Source organism: Ovis aries, chromosome 17 (genome assembly GCF_016772045.2).
Source record: "Ovis aries strain OAR_USU_Benz2616 breed Rambouillet chromosome 17, ARS-UI_Ramb_v3.0, whole genome shotgun sequence".
NCBI lineage: Eukaryota > Metazoa > Chordata > Mammalia > Artiodactyla > Bovidae > Ovis > Ovis aries.
Genome location: NC_056070.1, coordinates 2,691,574 through 2,712,869, shown reverse-complemented (window position 1 = coordinate 2,712,869; position 21,296 = coordinate 2,691,574). Strand labels below are relative to the sequence as shown.

At 36.7% G+C, this 21,296-nt stretch overlaps 1 protein-coding gene across 3 annotated transcripts in view; it reads left to right on the top strand.

Moving 5' to 3' along the window:
- Window positions 1-20,373, top strand: part of RBM46 (RNA binding motif protein 46) — a 55,981-nt gene extending 35,608 nt beyond the window's left edge. For 2 of the 3 annotated variants that reach the window (XM_042234245.2, XM_004017180.6), the window contains exon 5: window positions 19,433-20,373. In XM_042234245.2, coding sequence (XP_042090179.1) covers window positions 19,433-19,632 — 200 coding nt within the window. In that variant the 3' untranslated portion in view covers window positions 19,633-20,373. Of the gene's footprint in view, window positions 1-7,740; window positions 7,801-19,432 lie in introns of all 3 variants that reach the window. The other variant, XM_027980317.3, reaches the window with a different exon arrangement.
- The last annotated feature ends 923 nt before the right edge of the window (window positions 20,374-21,296 follow it).

Genomic DNA, 21,296 nt, shown 5'->3' with positions numbered 1-21,296 from the left:
AGTTCCATTCTTCTCTCTCAAGATTTCTTTGGCTATGCAAGGTTTTTTGTATTCCCATACAAATTGTGAAATTATTTGTTCTAGTTGTGTGAAAAGTCCCATTGTAGCTTCATAGAGATTGCATTGAATCTATAGATTGCTTTGGGTAGTATACTCATTTTCACTATATTGATTTTTCTGATCCATGAACATGGTATATTTCTCCATCTATTTGTGTCATCTTTGATTTCTTTCATCAGTGTTTTATAGTTTTCTATATATACTTTTTTTGTTTCTTTAGGTGGATGTATTCCTAAGTATTTTCTTCTTTTTGTCACAGTGGTGAATTGGATTGTTTCCTTAATTTCTCTTTCTGTTTTCTCATTGTTAATGTACAGGAATGCAAGGGATTTCTGTGTATTAATTTTATATCCTGCAACTTTACCATATTCATTGATTAGCTCTAGTAATTTTTCAGTGGTGTCTCTAGGGTTTTCCACGTAGAGGATCATGTCATCTGCAAACAGTGAGAGTTTTACTTCTGTTGCAATATGGATTCCTTTTATTTCTTTTTCTTCTCTGATTGCTAGGGCTAAAACTTCCAAAACTTATGTTGAATATAGTGGTGACTACTTGTCTTGTTCCTAACTTTAGGGGAAATGCTTTCAATTTTTCATCATTGAGGATAATGTTTGCTGTGTGATAAACATATAGCTTTTGTTATGTTGAGGTATGTTCTTTCTACGCCTGCTTTCTGGAGAGGTTTTTTTTTTTTTGGTCATAAATGGATGTTGAATTTTGTCAAAGACTGTCTCTGAACCTATTGAAATAAGCATATGGTTTTTAACCTTCAATTTGTTTATGTGTATCACATTGAGTGACTTGTGAATATTGAAGAATCCTTGCATCCCTGGGATAAAGCCCACTTGGTCATGATGTATGATGTTTTTAATATGTTGTTGGATTATGTTTGCTAGCATTTTGGTGAGGATTTTTGCATGCATTTGTGTTCATCAGTGATATTGGCCTGTAGTTTTCTTTTTTGGTGGTATCTTTGTCTGGTTTTGGCATTAGTGTGATGGTGGCCTTATAGAATGAGTTTGGGAGTTTACCTTCCTCTGCAGTTTTCTGGAAGAGTTTGAGTACGATAGGTGTTAGCTCGTCTCTAAATTTTTGGTAGAACTCACCAGTGAAGCCATCTGGTCCTGGGCTTTTGTTTGTTGGAAGATTTTTGATTACAGTTTCTATTTCCATGCTTGTGATGGGTCTGTTAAGATTTTTAGCTTCTTCCTAGTTCAGTTTTTGCCTTATACTTTTCTAAGAATTTGTCCATTTCTTCCACGTCATCTATTTTATTGGCATAGTTACTGATAGTAGTCTCTTATGATCCTTTGTATGTCTGTGTTGTCGGTTGTGATTTCTCCATTTTCATTTGTAATTTGGTTGACTTGAGTCTCCCTTTGTTTCTTGATAAGTCTGGCTAATGGTTTGTGAGTTTCATTTATCGTTTCAAAGAACCAGCTTTTAGTTTTGTTGAATTTTGCTATAGCCTCTTTTGTTTCTTTTTCATTTGTTTCTGCCCTAATTTTTGTGATTTCTTTCCTTCTACTAACCCTGAGGTTCTTCATTTCTTTTTTTCCTAGTTGCTTTAGGTGTAGAGTTAGGTTGTTTATTTGACTTTTCTCTTGTTTCTTGAGGTAAGCCTGTATTGCTATGAACCTTCCCCTTAGCACTGCTTTTACTGAGTCCCATAGGTTTGGGTTGTTGTGTTTTTGTTTTTCTTTGTTTCTATGGATATTTTCATTTCCTTTTTGATTTCTTCTATGATTTGTTGGTTACTCAGAAGTGTGTTGGAGAATGCAGTGGCAACCCACTCCAGTACTCTCACCTGGAAAATCCCATGGATGGAGCAGCCTGGTAGGCTGCAGTCCATGGGGTTTCTAAGAGTCAGACATGACTGAGTGACTTCACCTTCACTTTTCCTTTCATGCATTGGAGAAGGAAATGGCAACCCACTCCATTGTTCTTGCCTGGAGAATCCTGGGGACAGGGAAGCCTGGTGGGCTGCCGTCTGTGGGGTTGCACAGAGTCGGACGTGACTGAAGCAACTTAGCAGCAGCAGAAGCGTGTTATTTAGCCTCCATATGTTTGTGTTTTCAATAATTTTTTCCCTGTAATTGACATCTAATCTTAGATGCTTGAAATATTTTCAGTGGTTTTGAATTTACTAAGGCTAGTTTATGGCCCAGGATGTGATCAGTCCTAGAGAATGTTCTTGTGTACTTGAGGAAAAGGTGAAATTCATTGTTTTAGGGTGAGATGTCCTATAGATATCAATTAGGTCTGACTGGTTCATTGTATCATTTAAAGTTGGTGTTTCCTTGTTAATTTTCTGTTTGGTTGATCTATCCATAGGTGTGAGTGGGGTATTAAAGTCTCCCACTATTATTGTATTACTGTTAATTTCCCCTTTCATACTTGTTAGCATTTGCCTTATGTATTGAGGTGCTCCTATGTTGGGTGCATATATATTTTTAATTGTTATATTATCTTCTTGGATTGATCCTTTGATCATTATGTAGTGTCCTTCTGTCTCTTTTCATGGCCTTTATTTAAAAATCTATCTTATCTGATATGAGTATTGCTACTCCTGCTTTCTTTTGGTCTGTATTTGCGTGGAATATCTTTTTCCAGCCCTTCACTTTCAGTCTGTATGTGTCCCTTGGTTTGAGGTGGGTCTCTTACAGGCAGCATATATAGGGGTCTAGTTTTTGTATCTATTCAGCAGTCTTTGTCTTTGGTTGAGGCATTCAGCCCATTTACATTTAAGGTAATTATTGATAAGTATTATCCCATAGCCATTTACTTTGTTGCTTTGGATTTGAGTGTATAAACCTTTTCTGTGTTTCCTGTCTAGAGAATATCCTTTAGCATTTGTTGAAGAGCTGGTTTGGTGGTGCTGAATTCTCTCAGCTTTTGCTTGTCTATAAAGCCTGTGATTTCTCCTTCATATTTGAGTGAGATCCTTGCTGGCTACAGTAATCTGGGCTGTAGGTTTTCCTCTTTCTTCACTTTAAGTGTGCCTTGCCATTCCCTTCTGGCCTGAAGAGTTTCTATTGAAAGATCAACTGTTATCCTTATGGGAATCCCCTTGTGTGTTATTTGTTGTTTTTCCCTTGCTGCTTTTAATATTTGTTTTTTGTGTTTGATCTTTGTTAGTTTGGTTTGGCTTTGGGCAGCCTGTCTTTTTTTATTTATTTTTTTTAAATTTTTTAAAAAAATTTATTTTTACTTTATTTTACTTTACAATACTGTATTGGTTTTGCCATACATTGACATGAATCCACCATGAGTGTACATGCTGTGGTGCATATACACAATGGAGTATTACTCAGCCATTAAAAAGAATACATTTGAATCAGTTCTAATGAGATGGGCAGCGTGTCTTTTAATGCTCATGGCTGTGTTCCTGCTTTGCTGGAGAATTAGTTTGGTATGTCTTGCTGTGGAACTTGTTGGCTCTTAGATGGAGTTTGATTTCAGTGTAGGTATGGAGGCTTTTGGATGAGCTGTCTATTAGTGTTCCCTGGAATCAGGAGTTCTCTGCTGTTCTCAAGGTTTGGAGTTAAGCCTCCTGCCTCTGGCTTTCAGTCTTATTCTTATAGTAGCCTCAAGACTTCTCCATCCATACAGCATTGATGATAAAACCTCTAGGTTAATGGTGAAAAGATTCTCCACAGTGAGGGACACCCAGAGAGGTTCACAGAGTTACATGGAGAAGAGAAGAGGGAGGCAGGAGATAGAGGTGACCAGGAGGAGAAGAGGGGGAATCAAAAGAGGAGAGATCAATCTAGCCAGTAATCAATTCCCTGTGTGCTCTTCACAGCCTGGATCCTTCAGAGATGTTCAGAGTTACACAGAGAAGAGAAGAGGGAGGAAGGAGACAGAGGTGGCCAGGAAGAAAAGAGGGGGAATCAAAAGGGGAGAGAGCAGGCTAGCCAGAAATCAGTTCCCTAAGTGTTCTCCATAGCCCAGAACACCCAGAGAGATTCACAGAGTTAAGTAGAGAAGAGAAGGGGGAGGGAGGAGATAGAGGTGACCTACGGGAGAAAAGGGAGAGTCAAAAGGGGAGAGTGCAGTCAAGCCAGTAATCACACCCCTGAGTGGAAATGGATCCTGAAGATTAGATTCTTAAAGGTAGAAAATTGGTAACAAATACCCAAAAGCAAAGATTAAAATTCTAGAGTAGAGGTTAGACTCTCAAAAATAACATTATTAAAAATACAAAACAAAAATCACAAAAATTATATAAAAATATATATATATGTGGAATTTGCTTTAAAAAATGGTCTTTTTGTCAGGTAATAGTAGGTTATAAAAATGAAAATTAAAGGAGTAATAACTAAAATTTTTTAATTAAAAAGTGGTAATAGTAAAAATAAGAATTTCTCTGGAGCTGTTGTGGGCAGTGTGGGGTCAGTTCAGTTTTAGATAGTTCCTTGTTCCAGCTTGTACTTGTTCTCAAGATCTATAGGCCCCCTCCAATGCTTAGTCAATGTTAACTACAGGATTTTAATATGTTGCACCCATCATTTCCAGAGCAGTTCTCTCTTATTTGTTTATTTTGGCTTCCTCTGTTTGCAACTCTCTTCTAATTTCTGCCTGACACAAGGGGGTGAACCTGGTCACTCATTTAGGCTGCCTTGCTCAGTTCTATTGTGGGGAGGGAGGAGCACTGCAAACAGGCACTGCTTGCATGTGTAGGGAATGCTTGCAGCGTATGGACCACACTGGGTTTGCCCCTGCTCACAGAGGCGTGTGCTTTCCGGGTCTACTTAGGGCCTGCTTAGGCCCTGCGTTCTGTGTACTTCCCAGGTCTAAGCCGCTCAAGGTTCTTGGGAACCTTGTCCACAAGGGCACAGACTCTGTTGGGCATCCGCTCTGTGCCCGTCCGAGGTCCGAGCAGCTCAGGCAGCCAGGAGCTTGGCGAGCACTGTCTCCGGTGGGCTGTGCGTCTTACCACCTCCCCGGTCCCAGCCGCTCGGTTTCCCCGGTATGCCGTGGGAGTGCCGTCTCAGCTGTGTATCTCCTCTGGGGAGCTGACCTTAGGCTGCAACCTCCTGGCAGGTGTCAACCGTCCAGGATCCCAGGTAGACATGGTTAGCAGCTGGGGGCCTGCTCACAGTCTGGTGGAGGATGCCGTCTCGGGCTGAGACTGGAGCAGCACCCCCCACCCGCTTCCGGCTCTGGCTCTCGCATGCCTGCCTCTGCCCTGGCAGGGTCTAGGGTATGGGCTGTATGCAACCGGCTCACTCTCCTTTGATATTCTGTTAGTCCTTTGTTCTGTGAGTGGGCCAGGCTGTGTGTTAGAGCTTTCTGTGGGAAAGCTCTCTCTCTCTTTATTTTTCCTCTCTAGCAATTCCCCAGTTTGGGTTGCTCTCTCACATTAGCTTCCTCAGGTTGTCCTCAGGGCATTCAGGCCTGGTCCTTACCCCAAGGACTGATGATGCCACCCAGGCCTCCCTATCCAGCCTCCGCTCGCTAGTGGTGGATGCGAGCATCTGGGCTGCTGCTCTGTTGACAGTTGCAGTTAGGCACCTATTCTGTGTGTTTCCCCCCGCCCCTGGGTTATGTTGCCCTCTGAGATTCCAAAACTCCCCACAGACCTGCCTGTGAGAGGGTTTCCTACTATTTGGAAACTTCTCCTTCACGACTCCCTCTCCAGGTTGGGTCTCTGTCCCTAACTCTTTTGTCTCTCTTTTTATCTTTTATATCTTGTCCCACCTCCTTTCGAAGAGAATGGGCTACCTTTCAGGGTGCCTGGTGTCCTCTGCCAGCCTTCAGCAGTTGTTTTGTGGCAGTTGCTCAGGGCTCAGATGACCGTGTGATGAATTTGTGGGAAAGAAAGTGGTCTCCCCGTCCTGTTGTTTGGCCGTCTTGGGACTGCCTCCATTACTCCTTCATTACAACTCCTCTGGCTACTTTTAATACTTTGTTTCTCCTGTGATTTTCAGAAGTATCACTGTGGTAGACGTAGGTGTAATTTTCTTAGTTTTTGTCTTAATTGGAACTTTCATTCCTTCTAATCTGGATCAGTGTTTTCCACTTGTTTTAGAAAGTTCTAAGTTATTCTGTTTTCTTACATTGCTTCTGTCCCATTTTCTCTGTTTTTCTCTACGGTATTCCAGTTATGAATTGTTGGACCATTTTACTATATCCCATTTATTTACTGTGTTCTTTTTATACTTTTCCATTCTTTTGTATACTTAGTCTACATATTTTTTCAGGCTTGTCTTTCTGCTTATGAATTCCTTTTTCATCTGTTGTCTAACATGATAAGGTAATTATTGGATTTCTCAGTTCTGAAATGTCATTTGATTTTTTTGTTGTGATTTATATTTTTCTTCCAAAATTTTCAGTCTTGTTTTTTGTTTCCTTGAGGATGGCAGTCATAATTGTTTTAATGTCTAGTTCTGAGAAGTTTTTATCTACATTTCCTATAGCTCTGTTACTGTTGACTTCTATTTCTTGTGATTTTAGGTCACATTATTTTATCTTTTTATATGATTGGTTCTTTTCGATTGAATGCCATTTCATATATGATAATATGAAAAACGTTACGATCTGAAAGCTAATATGCTTGCTTTAAAAGGTGACCATAGGACTGGCAACCTCAGATTGTCTTAATCTTGGCAGATATTGAGATTTGAATGTAGTCTTCTAAACTAAATTAAAACTAGTCTGCCTCTAGTTCTGTTTTATTCAGGGTTCTAGACATGCTCCTCAATTCCAGTTTTTGTGCTCTTATCCTCAGAAATTTGTCTGTATGTTGCCATCTTCCTTTGTCTCTCAGATCCCTCTTTAGAACTTGCCAGTCTTTGTAGGCAAAACATACCTCCAGAAGATGTGCACACCTCTTTGAGTTTCTTCCTGTCTAAGATCACAGTCCCACAGTTCTTTAGTCTTGATCATTCTCGGTGCTTTTAGATAGTTAGCTTTTCTTTTAATAAATGTCTGGGTATTTAGTTCTCACTGGGAAGGGTTGACTAAATACCTAATTTACTACATAAAAATCAGAAAATATGGTGACTTTTTCTGCTGAGTTATCTGTAAGATCAGTATTTAAAGTCTATAGTTTAATGTGGATCAAACATTTTTTACTTGTTCATACTTGAATACAGAGATCCACCAAAATGGATGGACATTCAAAGTTACACTGTATATAGCTAAGTTAGGCTTCAAGTAGATTAAGTTTAGCTGTTAATAAGTCAGATATTTTTTAAGGTTAGTATTATTTTGGCTATTTATTTCTTTTTAACACAGAGGGAAATAATGTTGATTTTTTTCAAATTCACTTAGGTTCTTTGGCTATCCACTTATCAAAAATCGGGCAATCTCATTTGTTTTTTAAATATTTTTCTTATTTTATTGATAGAGTAGTCCTTCTTGGAAAAACCAACTATAAGGTCTTAATTTGTATAGAAAGATATGTTAATTCTGTTAATGTATTAAATCATAATTTTCATTCCAAAAGCAAAATATTGCTCTTTGTTCATCTTTGCAGAACTTCAGAAATAACTATCACTTGTGTCTTTTCCTCTAAATTTATTTTCATATTTAAATATTTTCATATTTAAATATTTCATATTTCATATTCATATCAGATAATTTAAACTGACGTTATCAAGGATTCCATCACTTCCAAGATAGGGATAACATCAATCTAAAGACTCAATTCTTTTCTGTCTTCACTGCTTACAGACAGGGAACACAGTCTCTTCAGCCTGGACCTATGTAGAAGAATTTGGAGAAAATAAGCAGGTAAGAAAAAGCTTCTTAGGAATATTAAGTGGTATATTTAGTTTTCAGAAAGCTAGTTATAAATTATTTTTCCTTACAGTTTTAAGAAGAAATATTTAAAATTGGCCAATGAAACCTGTGTCAATTTTTGATGATTATAGCTTTGATGATTATAGACACATTACACAAAGTTTTAAAAAGTTAAACTGGTTTCCATATTTTAGGACTTCTCAAAACTTTAAACAGGCTAGTGTGTACATTGAAAAGCACCAAGATGACAAACAACATTCTAAAGTAGATGCAGTTGAAATAAGCATGTCATAAGCAGACTGCCTCAGACTCCTCAGACTGACTTGACAGTGCAAGTCTGGTTTTTCAGATTCATTGGGCCAGATTATTATTGACGCAGTTTAGAATGAAGATTACTTTCATTAGGAGTCACTTAGTTTTTTCAATGCGGTACTGAGAAGGATAAATTTTAGTGGGAAATTAAAGTAGTTTAGAGTTTGAGTAAATATTATTAGTATCTAAATTCATTTTTACATACAGAGACAAAAAAAATGTGGTTCACTGGGAAGTAATCCGTATGTTCTTGAGTAAGTTTTTTACCTTTCTGTACCTCAGTTTCCTCCATGTTAAAGAGAAAATTAGTAGTACTTACCTTGTAAGGCTATTGTAAGGATTAAATACTGCTCATCTTGTATAGTTATTTTTTTGTACTTAGTAAGTGCTCAATAAATATTAACTATAACTCATACTTCAGATACTGTTCATGGGATTCTTGTGGCAAGAATACTGGAGTGGTTTGCCATCTGTTCCCCCAATAGACCTCATTTTGCAGGACTCTTCACTATGACCCAGTCCTCTTGGGTGACCCTACATGGCATGGCTTAAAGCTTCATTAAGTTTACAAGCTCCTTTGCCATGACAAGGCTGTGATCCATGAAAGACTCACACTTTTGCACTGGAATGCAAAAGTAGGAAGTGAAGCAATACCTGGAATAGCAAGGCAAATTTAGCCTTGGCGTACAAAATGAAGGAGGGCAAAGGCTAACAGTTTTGACCAGATGGTCAATACCAAAGTCAAATTGATTATATTCTTTGCAGTTGAAAATGGAAATGCACTATACAGTCAGCAAAAACAAGACCTGGAGCTGACTGTGGCTCAGATCATGAGCTCCTTACTGCAAAATACAGACTTAAATTGAAGAAAGTAGGGAAAACCACTAAACCATTCAGGTATGACCTAAATCTTATCTATTATGATTAATACAGTAGAAGTGATGAAGAGTCAAGGGATTTGATCTGAAGACAGAGTGCCTGAAGAACTATGGATGGAAGTTTAAAACATTGTACAGGAGGTGGTGACCAAAGTCATCTCAAAAAAAAAAAAAAAAAAGAAATGCAAGAAGGCAAAGTGTCTGAAGAGGCTTTACAAATAGCTGAAGAAAGAAGAGAGGCAAAAGGCAAGGGAGAAAGGGAAAGATATACCCAACTTTAGTTTCAGAAAATGGGAAGGATAGATAAAAAGTCCTTCTTAAATGAGCAATGCAAAGAGACAGAGGAAAACAATAGAAAAATCTCTTTAAGAAAACTGGAGGTATTAAGGGAACGTTTTATGCAAGGATGGTCACGATAAAGGAAAGAAAAAGTAAGGACCTAACAGAAGCAGAAGAGATTCAGAATAGTTATCAAGAATATACAGACAAACTATGCAAGAAAGGTCTCAATGACCCAGCTAACCATAATGCCATAGTCACTCACCCAGAGCCAGACATCCTGGAGTGTGAACTCAAGTGGGCTTTATGAAGCATTGCTATGAACAAAGCTAGTGGAGATGATAGAATTCCTATGAGCTGTTTCAAATCCTAAAAGATGATGTGAAAGTACTGCACTGAATACGCCAGCAAATTTGGAAAACTTAGCAGGGGCCACAGAACTGGAAAAGGTCAATTTTCATTCCAATCCCAAAGAAGGGTAATGCCAGAGAATGTTCAAACTACCATCTGATTGCACTCATTTCACATACTAGCAAGATAATGGCTCAAAATTCTTCAGGCTAGACTTCAGTAGTATGTGAATTGAGAACTTCCAGATGTACAACTTCCAGGCAGAGGAACCAGAGATTTAATTGCCAGTATTCATTGTATTGTAGAAAAAGCAAAGGAATTCCAGAAAAGCATCTGCTTCTGCTTCGTTGACTATGTCTAAAGCTTTTCACTGTATAAATCACAACAAACTAGAAAGTTCTTCAGGAGATGGGAATACCAGACCACCTCACTCACCCGTCTCCTGATAAACAAGAAACCTGTGTGCAGGTCATGAAATAACAGACCCAAACGTGGTACAACTGGCTGGTTCAAAATTGGAAAAGGAGTATGGGAGTGTTGTATATTGTCACCTTGCTTATTTAACTTATATGCAGAGTACATCATGTGAAATCCCTCCACCCTGAAATCAAGACTGCCAGGAGAAATATCAGAACCTCAGATATTCGAATGATAGCACACTCATGACAGAAAGTGAAGAGAATCTAAAGAGCCTTTTGATAAGGGTGAAAGAGGAGAGTGAAAAAGCTGGCTTAACTCAACATTCAAAAAACTAAGGTCACAACATCTGATCCCGTCACTTCATGGGAAATGGTGAAAAAGTGGAAGCAGTTACAGATTTTCTTTTCTTGGGCTCCAAAATTATCTGTGGACAGTGACTGCAGCCTTGAAGTTAAAAGATGCTTGCTCCTTGGGAAGAAAGCTATGAGAAACCTAAGTGAAAGTGAAAGCTGCTCAGTCATGTCCGACTCCTTGTGACCCCATGGACTGTGCATGTCCATGGCATTCTCTAGTCCAGAATACTGGAGTCAGTAGTCTTTCCCTTATCCAGAGGATCTTCCAGACCCAGGGATTGAACCTAGGTTTCCCTCAAGTAAGTGAATTCTTTACCAGCTGAACCACAAGGGAAGCCCAAGAATACTGGGTTGGGTAGCCTATTCCTTCTCTAGCAGATCTTCCCAACCCAGGAATCTCTTGCATTTCAGGTGGATTCTTTACCAACTGAGCTATCAGGGAAGCCCCTAGACAGTGTATTAAAAAGAAGACATCACTTTGCCAACAAGGTCTGTATGGTCAGAGCTGTGGTTTTTCCAGTAGTCACCTACGGATGTGAGAGTTGGACTGTAGAGGAGGTTGAGCGCTAAGAGCTGATGCTTTTGAATTATGATACAGGAGAAGACTCTTGAGAGAGCCCTTTGTTCACCCAGGAGACCAAACCAGTCAATCCTGAAGAAATCAACCCTGATCATTCACCGGAAGGGCTGATGCTGGGGCCAAAGCTCTAATACTTTGGCCCCCTGATGCAAAGATCTGACTCACTGGAAAAGACCTTGATTCTGGGAAAGATAGAAGGCAGAAGGAGAAAGGGGAAAAAGCAGAAGGGTGCAGCGGAGGATGAGATATTTAGATAGGCTCACCAACTCAGTGGACATGAATTTGAGCAGACTCTGGGAGACAGTGAAGGACAGAGGATCCCAGTGTGCTACAGTCCATGGGGTAGGACATGATTTAACAACTGAACAGAACAACATACTTCAGATACAAGCAGTATATTTAAATTTGAAACTTAAAACTTTATTTGTATAGATCTTAATCTTAGTTAAAATTTTTAAATATGTGATGCTGTTCTCAGAACTGCCTTCCCTACAAGTTTTTTTGTTCAAATTTTAAAGTATGAGGACTAAATTTGCTGATGGAAATGAAACTTGAAAAGAGTTGCTGTCTTTCTTAGAGCTGTATCTTCACCTTGGCTCAGACAGGTTTTGTAGTGAGCTACAATTCTTAAGCTATACTGAAGCCTGGCTTTGTATGTGTGGTGTCGCTTCAGTCACGTCTGACTCGTTGTGCCCTTATGGACTGTAGCCTGCCAGACTCCTCTGGATTCCGGATTCAGACAAGAACAGTGGTGTGTTGCCATGTTCTCCTCCAGGGCGTCTTCCTAACCCAGGGATCGAACTCGTGTCTTTTGTCTCCTGCATTGGCAAGTGAGTTCTTAACCACTGGTGCCACCTAGGAAGCCTAGTTTGCTATAACTCAAATCATAATATTCCCTCTCATAGGCTGCTCTTTTATTCCTCTTTTTCCAAATGGTATCTAAACTAGCATTAAAAGGAATTTGACATAATTAAATCTCTTAATACAAAGGTAGCATATAGAAGTTCTAGGAAGAATTTGTTTGGTCTCTTCAATTTTTTGACAGGAAGGAAGCTAGGTTTCACTTCAGTACAAATAGCTGGGCACCTATTATTTAACATTTGGTCCTTTTTGAGCTCTTTTGTTTGTTACATCTTGGCCTCTGAAGACATTTGAGTTTATAATTTCTGTATTTAACATATTTTAAGATTTTTTTCTGATTTCTTTTTAATGTTTTCCCATTATATAGTAGTCTTATTAAAGGTTCTTCTGTACTGATTTGCACAGTTGTTCAGTGAAATAGCTGTTTCTGTGGTCATGTTGCAATTAGCATCCTGAATAACTATAGTACAATTTGTTTAGCTGTTAGATCCATCTTTCCTAAAATTTTCCTAAGATGTTTTTTGGCCCAAGGGATTCTTGTTTCAACAAGAATTGTGTGGGATGTAGTTTGGGAAACTTTTAAACTATCTCAGAGAAATGCTTGGGATTTCTTTATAACTTTTTTGAAGTGTAATTAAAATACAATAAAATGCTCATATTTAAAGTGTACACTTCTGGTCAGTTTTGCTTTATAAATCTGTGAAATCAAGAAAAAGAAGATTTCTGTCACCTTTACTATAATCCACGTATTCTTCTGGGTCCTCTTTCCCAGGCAGGCACTGAAACTGATTGCTTTCACTGTAGTGATATTAGTTTGCATTTTTGAGGATTTCAAACCTTTGTTTTGGGGTTTCAATTATAATCTTTAGATAATTTAGAATGAAACAGCTGTAATTTGTTAATAATAATACAGATAATTGACAAAATGTTTATGATTTATGATATCAGAGTTTTTAGAGAAAGAATTTTAAACCCAAATCTTCAAAATTATATGGGAATTACACTGTAATGCAGAGAAGGCAATGGCAACTCACTCCAGTACTCCTGCCTGGAAAATCCCATGGGCGGAGGAGTCTGGTAGGCTGCAGTCCATAATTTAATTAATAATTTCCCCTCAAAATTGAATCTGAGAAATATAATCATCTAGTAAAATCAGAGAACTAATTAACTAGAAGCTTATAAGGAAACAGTTATAGACAGTAACTTTCTTACCCAGCCTCCTATTACTAAGATTATCATATTCAAACCCTCCTATAAATCATGTTAAAACAGAAATACTGACTTCAGTTACTCTGTGGGCCTAGTCTTAGAGAAACATGTTGGTCACCTGATAGGAAAAATTAAGTAGGAAATAAAAATACTTCAAAAAAATTTACTTGAAGTAGGGAAAGTAAATGAGGTAAAAATACCAGTAAATTTGATACTCCTAATGTAGTCCAGTCAAAAATATTACATAAAAATGTAATTAGTGATCTTAAATATCTCATAGGTTATAGTTGTTTAATAATTACCAATTCTGAAAATGCTTTCCTCTGCTTTACAGTTAGCTCTTGGTCTTCTGTACTAGGATAGAAATACAGCATAATGAATGATAAATGTTAATTGTTTTCTAACATACATGATTTTAATGTCTATGTTTGAACCCAGCCTTTTAAAAATATTCTAGATATATATAATATTGTTAGAAAAAACTATTTTAAAGATGAAATCCAGTGGTTCAGTAAAAGAAAGTTATTGAGTTACTATAGTTATGGCTATTAGAATATTAGAAATTGAAATAAAAAATGGTAAAATGAAATTTTTTCAAAATTTTGACAGATCTCATAGAAATCTAAAGAAATGCTTAAAATACATGTTAAAGGTGGAAATGTTTTTCATAGGTCAAAACATCGGGTGCTTCACATTGCTGTTGGGAGTGTTAACATGGTATATAGTTTCCTGGAAAATCATTGGCAATACCTCAGAAAGTTAAACATAGAGTTTACCATATGACCCAGAAATTCCATTCCTAGTTATTCGTTCTAGAGAATTGAAGACATATGTTCACACAAAATTTTGTGCACGTACTCTTTAACAGCATTATTCCCAACAACCAAAAGGTAAATGTCCATTGATAAACAAATGGATAAACAATTTGGATAAACAGAATGCATTATACATACTACATGGATGAACCTTTAAATCATGCTAAGTCAGTTGAGAAAGACCACCTTAATTATGTAGTTTCATTTATATGAAAAATCTATAATAGGCAAATCTGAAGAAACAGAAAAGTGAGTGGTTGCTGGGGCTGGAGGAGATGGAATGGGGAGTGACTGCTAATAGGTACATACAGAGTTTCTGTTGAGGGTCTTGAAAATGCTCTGTATAGTGGTGTTTGGTTGCATAACTTTGTGCATATACGAAAAATCACTGAATCGTACACTTTATAAAGGTACATCAGAAAGAAGAGGTGGACATCAAGGTAGAATTCACAGAGCTAACAAGGAGAATAGAAAAAACCAATTACGAGGAATTTACTTTCTAACGGAAAATGAATTTAAAGAGTGTCTGGTTAGAAACTAAAAGAGAAAAAGATTAATATGAGAGGATACTTTCTTGGAACTCACTTTAAAGTCTCTATTAAGGCTTTCTCCTTTGTATGAAACAAAAGCAGCTAGCGATTCTATGATGTTCCCTCAAGATGTGTAAGAGAGAAACAGAAAAGCAAGACACAAATAGAATAAATCAGTATACCTGTTTCTTAGTTTCCACTGAGAAACATATTGGTGGTGTTTGTCTCTCATGCTGGACAGAGAAGGCTCAGAGGCCTCAGTGTGTTCACTGCGGAGGCAGGAGTGGCAAGCAGGTGGGACATGTGCTGCCAGGCTCTGCACTCGCTCCCTGGCACCACGTGGCACCGTGGCTGTGACTCACGATCCTGCTCACTCCAGACATAGCTTCAGAATCTTCTGGAATTACAGGCCCACTTAAGGTTAAGCCTATAAATCAAATTTATTCTGTAAAAATGTTTTCATTCAGCATATAAATACGGAATTTTAGAGGATTTGATTAAAATGATATCTCGAATAAAGCATTATATTAGAGCAAGTTACTCATACATTAAGGGCCTTTTCCTTAAATGTTGCATAAAAGTTTAGCATTTAAAGCAAGGGAATGCAGAGTTGTGTGTTGAAGTGGAAAATGAGGGTGTGGGTAGGTGCAAGCAGAAGCCGGGTAGCTTAGTGTTAGTCACTCAGTCGTGTCTGACTCTTTGTGACCCCATGACTATAGTCCACTAGATTCCTCTGGTCAGTGAAATTTCCATGGAGGAATACTGGAGTCGGTTGCCATTCCTCGGGGGTCTTCTCAACCTGGGGATCAAACCTGGGTCCTCCTACATTGCGGGCAGATTCTTTACCAACTGAGCCACCTGGGAAGCTTCAGCACTCTCTTTCTCTCACCCTGCCCACAGCACCCTTTTGAAACACTTTCTCTCAACCCAGTTTTGAGAAACTTGTCAGAGTAAAAAAGCTTGATCAGGTGGAAATAGTACTTTCCTAGGAGTTAGAAGGCCTAATTTTTAACTTGTTTTCTCTGTTTAACTGTGTGGAATATGGAAAAGTCACTCAAATCAACCATCTTTTGTCAGTAATATTCTTCAGTGAAAGAGGGTTTAAAGTAGAGACTTCTGAGGACTCAAGCTGTTGCTATTTAATATTTTAATTTAGAGAATTTAATTAGTAAAAAAAATTATTGATACCAATAGTAAGAAGAAAACCCAATAAGAATGATCAGTAAGTGACCATTTCAGTAAAATATCTAGTTCAAGCCTTTGGGTTCATTTTTACTGCAAATCACTGGGGTCAGAACCAAGACCTAACCAGGACCCTCATAAATCATAACAAAGAATCTTTTCAGATGCTACATGCAGTGAAATATGCCTGTAGCCAGCCTTTGCATCTCAGATCTTTGCAACTTGACTTCTGCAATTTAAACATCTTGGTTGTGTTCCACCAGTCTCTTGCATGCCGTAACAAGTAGGCATGTAGCCCCCATTTAGCAGGCTGTGAGGTTTTCTGAAACCCAGATTATCTGGAGCCCTCTAAATTTTATGATTAAATTTTGTGAAAGTAAAAATGTTAGTCTCACAGTTGTGTGTGACTCTTTGCGACCCTGTGGACTATAACCCACCAGGCGCCTCTGTCCATGGGGATTCTCCAGGCAAGAAGACTGGAGTGGGTTGCCATTTTCTTCTCCAGGGGATCCTCCCAACCCAGGGATCAAACCTGGGTCTCCTGCAGTGCAGGCAGATTCTTTACCATCTGAGCCACCAGGGAATCCTTATTAAACATAAGGGAAATACAGATTAAAACCAAAATGAGATATCATTTCATATCACTGGAATAGCGGTGATTAAAAGCTCTGGCAATAACAAATGTTAGGTGTGGAGCAGCTGGAGCTCTCATATTTCATTGATGTTGAGTGTACTGCTGTAAATGCACTGTTTAGCAGTATCTGTCTCTACCCTTTTAGCTAGCAATTCTACTGTTAGTTATTTACCCCAAAGAAATGAAAATATATATTCACAAAAGAACTTGTATAAGAATGTATATAACAGCTTAATCATAATAGTCAAAGTTAGAAACAACTCAAATTTTTATCAACAGGTAAATGGATAAAGAAGTTGTGGTGTATTCATACAGTGGACTACTCACTCAACATTAAGAATGAACAGACTACTGATAGAACATGAATGAATCTAGACATAGAAAGTACCTTAATTCATTTTATATAAAGTCTGAGAACAGGCAAAACTAAACTAATACTGCTAGCCATCAGAAAGTGGTTGCCTCAAATAGAAGGGCTCTGAAATGGGTAATGGAATCTTCTAGATTGAAGGATATGTTTTTTATCTTGCTTTAGGTGTTGTTTACATAGGTTTTTATAGTTAGCAATACTCACTGTAATGAACACATAAGATGTATGCATTTTATCGTATGTAAATTGTGAAAGTGAAAGTCAGTCGTGTCCAACTCTTTGGGACTATACATTCCATGGAATTCTCCAGGCCAGAATACTGGAGTAGATAGCCTTTCCCTTCTCCAGGGGGTCTTCCCAACCCGGGATCGAACCCAGGTCTCCCGCATTGCAGGTGGATTCTTTACCAGCTGAGCTGTTAGAGAAGCCCCATGTAAATTGTACCTCAATTTAAATGTAAAATGTAAATTTTACCTCAATTTAAAAAGTGTTAAGACAGTTGAATAATTATCGGTGTAAAACAAATTCTGAAATTGGCTCTGTGTCATTCCCTTAAGAAGAAGGGGGCAGGGGAGTCCATATCCCAGTCTGAGGCAGAAACAGTGGGATTGAAGAACTAAGGATGTTCATTGGGAAGAAAAAGCAGAGGTGGGCAAGTAAATATGTTAGGAATTTTAATTCATTTGTTAATTTGTTGTTTCATAGAAATCAGTGATGTTTCTGAGCTCTGTTGTCTGTGATACATAAATTATATATTAGAGGAAATAAAATTCATCTAGATTTATCTCACAGGTATTATCTCAACTTTGGTATGTATTATATTTTCTAGATACCCAGATGTTTTTCTGAATATATTTAGAGTTTTAGATTGCAAAAGAATTTTTTTTGAAATGCTTGTAAACATCTGAAGCTCTTTATTTCCCAATCTTTGTCGTATTAGGGAGAATTTTTTTTCTTTGTTTATCCTCTATGAATAAAGCCATCAAAGTGCCCTTTTAATTTTATATTTTAGTCTCCTTCAGAGTGTGAGACTACAGTGGTCATTAGTGTGTTTTTAAATTGAAGGTTTACAGTAGGGGTATATAAAACATGCAGTTTTTCAGACCTAATGAACACTCTGTAAGTAGCCAGTTGTCTGTATCTTCTTTGTGAAATCTTCTGAAAATCTCTTTTTTAGCCACATTCCATGAACAGGCTGCATTAGATCTTGAATGGATATAAACCCAAAGTGAGAGTGATTTCTCTGAAAACTGCATTTCCCCATATACAAAGTATAACTATTTGAAGACCTGTTCTTTTAAATCATGTTGTCTGTGATCACATTGTTAAAATTTGAAAGTATGAACTATATGAATAAGGAATTGATTGTATTTGTGTGATAATCTTTAGAATGAGAGGAGAGAATCAGAACTTTTTAAAAAAACAGTTATTAGAATTATCAGAAGTATTAAGGTTTCTATTTATACTCAATATTGTAATGCTTCAGGCAAAGAGGATCCTTTAAAAGAAGAAGAAAAATTTCTATAGTACCTGGATTAATGTTACTTTATTCTGTAATACCTAGATACTAGGAAAACAAATGGTATCAAATGGATAATTCCTTATCCAGTTTCACAATATTGAAAATATTTTTAACTGGATGTCTTGGTATTTGTCTTCTTGTAGCAAACTGCTTTCATTGATCTTATGGTACCATTAAAAGTTCATAAAAATTATTCTAATTAGAGTTTTACAGTGCTAGAAATTAAACTTACATTTAACTGATTTTTATTTTTTCCATTTTTTTTTAAACTAGGTTCTTTCTGATGTTTCTTGAGTTTATTCCCCTGCAATTGATCTCATTCCTGTTGGCCTACTATTAAATTCCATGACAATACTAGGTTAATGTTCGTTTTTAAGCCTCATTTATAGTACCAGGAAAATATGGAAAACATTTGACCTATATATTAGATGATCTAATTTCTTCCATTCGTAGAAGTACCATACCTTTTATAAATAATCATTTTATATTCATTTTCACACTCTTTGACTTACTCTACACTAAAGAACATAGTTGAGTTTTTGGAAAGTACAGGATTTAACAGATTTGGTCTTTAATGGTCACACACATCTCTAAACATTATAGTTAATGAAGCAGGAAATTGCATCTACATAAGATGAATGTTTATTTTGGAACAGTAATATTTCAAATACTGGTTTTCAAAAAATAATTTGGATTAATTTTTGGATTTCTCAATATTGTAAGTTGATAATGGTTTCTTGATGTTTATTTTATGAAGATGATTCATTTTACTGTTTATGGTACTGGTAGGATTCTGATATTAAGTTGGTTTGTTGAGTTGTATAATTGTTTATATTAATATTTAAGTAATGAAATATTAGACAGATTTTGCAATCCAGGGGTAAATGTTTCACCTAACACAATTTTTAAAAAGAAGCAAATAATGAATTCAGTGTTTTATATCTTTTCTTCATGGATGACCTACCCCTTAGTGTTAATATCAGATTTAAAAGGAGCTTCATTGTGAATAGAGTAAGAGAAATCAGAGGTTCTCTTTTTTGGTGATCATAAAGACACAAAACAATTAATAGATATCCAAGAATGCATCCTGGTAAGATGCCTGAAGCATTGTGTCGGTGAAAGTTAACGTAACTGACGGATGAAACTGTCAGGATTTGCAAGGCAGTGAATGCTGAAATAGTCTTTACCAGCAATGTAAGATGATCAGGACTTTGAAAGTTTTAGAACATTATGTTAAACTGTGATTATAGTTATAATGCATTGTCTCTTTGAGTTAAATTTGTAACCATAAAGATGTGCGGCATAATTGTTATGTATTTATTTACAGACTACAATTTCCGTCGCAGCTCAATAAATAGTCTTTCCCCTGTTAGTGCTACCCTCTCTTCTGGGACTCCCAGCGTGCTTCCTTATACTTCAAGGCCTTACTCTTATCCAAGCTATTCCTTGTCACCAACGATACCTCTTGCTAATGGCAGCCATGTTGGACAGCGATTATATATCTCCAATCAGGCCTCATTCTTCTGAAGAAAATACTGTAAACAGGAATATGAAGTTTCTTTGTAAAGCATGCACATTAAAATAGTTTTATTTTAGAATCGGGTTTGTACATTTGGTTTTAAAATGAAAATTACATATTCAACATAGTAAATATCAGTCATAGTAAACATCAGAATAGCCTACAGTTGTAAAACTTATAAAAATGCTACAGTTAAAAAGTTACTCAGTGATTTCTCTTGATAAAGGTATAACAAACTACTGTTCATTTTAAATTTTGGGGATTTTAAATAACTTCTGATTCTTGAGTGGTCAATAGAACCCAGAAGTTTACATTAATTTTTTTCATTGTAACTTTACTAAATAGAGTTTCACAAGTGTTAAAGCACTAGATTTGATTACCAAGGATCACTTATCTGTATCAGAGATTAGAACAATTATATAACCAGAAGCATCTAACTATTATGTAAAAAGAAATGAAGGGCAAAAAGATTAAGATGCAAATTTTATGCAGTACTAAAGAAAAAGTCTACCATTGTGGTCCTTGAAAATAACTATAAATATTTTAGTTAATAATTATTTGTTGTAGAAATAAATTATAATTTTGCTGTTAATGTATTCAAGGTTTTTGTAGTTATACTTCTGTGTTTTTGATATTCGATGTATAGTTGAGTAAGAAGTGTTATGGTGTTTTAATGTTGAAATCATGTGTTGTTTAATTTTTGTACTTGAATTCAAAATTCTTTGACATTAAATATACAGTGTTTCTAATATGCCTATGTCTCACTTGTTTATTAGTATGTGCAAAAAGTTTAGTTCTCACAATTGTCTGGCCCTTCTAAAAACCAATTTCCCCTACTTGGTATGCATAGGCTCAGTGTCTTCATTGGGATCAAAGCAAAGGATAATGCAGGAAGAAAATTAATAGTTTTGTGAAGCATACTAATAAAGTCCTTTTTAGGGACCAGTAGAAATATTTTGTTGATTTACCCAGTGATATTTTCCCTTCTTTCTGATGAATAATTAATGAACTCAGGTCATTTGGGCTGTTTAGTAGTTCAGCAGCATACATCTGTGATCAGTTTCTAATGATGGTTTCCATGAGAGAAAAAAATCTTTGCACTGGTTAGATACCAGATACTAGCTTTGATAATCATCTCATTGTATGGAATATAGGGTTTTGACAAGTAGAATATTAAATAGCTGCATATATTTCTTCTGCTGACGTTATTTTAGCAGAAGTTATCGGAGATAGTAAATTAGTCTTGTTTTCATCCTCTAAAGAAGGTTCATTCCATCGGACCATACTTAATACTTTCTCTAGGTTGTTGCCTTGGATTTTCAAATTTAAATGAGCATAGACATTATCCTTAACTAGTGTTGATTTTTTTCTGACATCTGATTTTACAGTTTTTGACTTCTGTGATTCACAGCTTCATGTCACTCCTTCAGCAAACATACAGTGAGTATTTTGTCAACTGCTTATGGAAATACCCTTGAGATGCAGAGGTGACTCAGGTTCAAACCAGAAGATAAATGGACAAATTAATTCAGTTTTTCATAGAAACATTTGGAATGGCCCAAATATAATTATAAGTTCCCACATAACTTTTTCACTGAAAATATTATACAGCTAACCCTTGAACAATAAAATGTGTGTTCACTTATATGTGAATTTTTTTCAATAAATATGT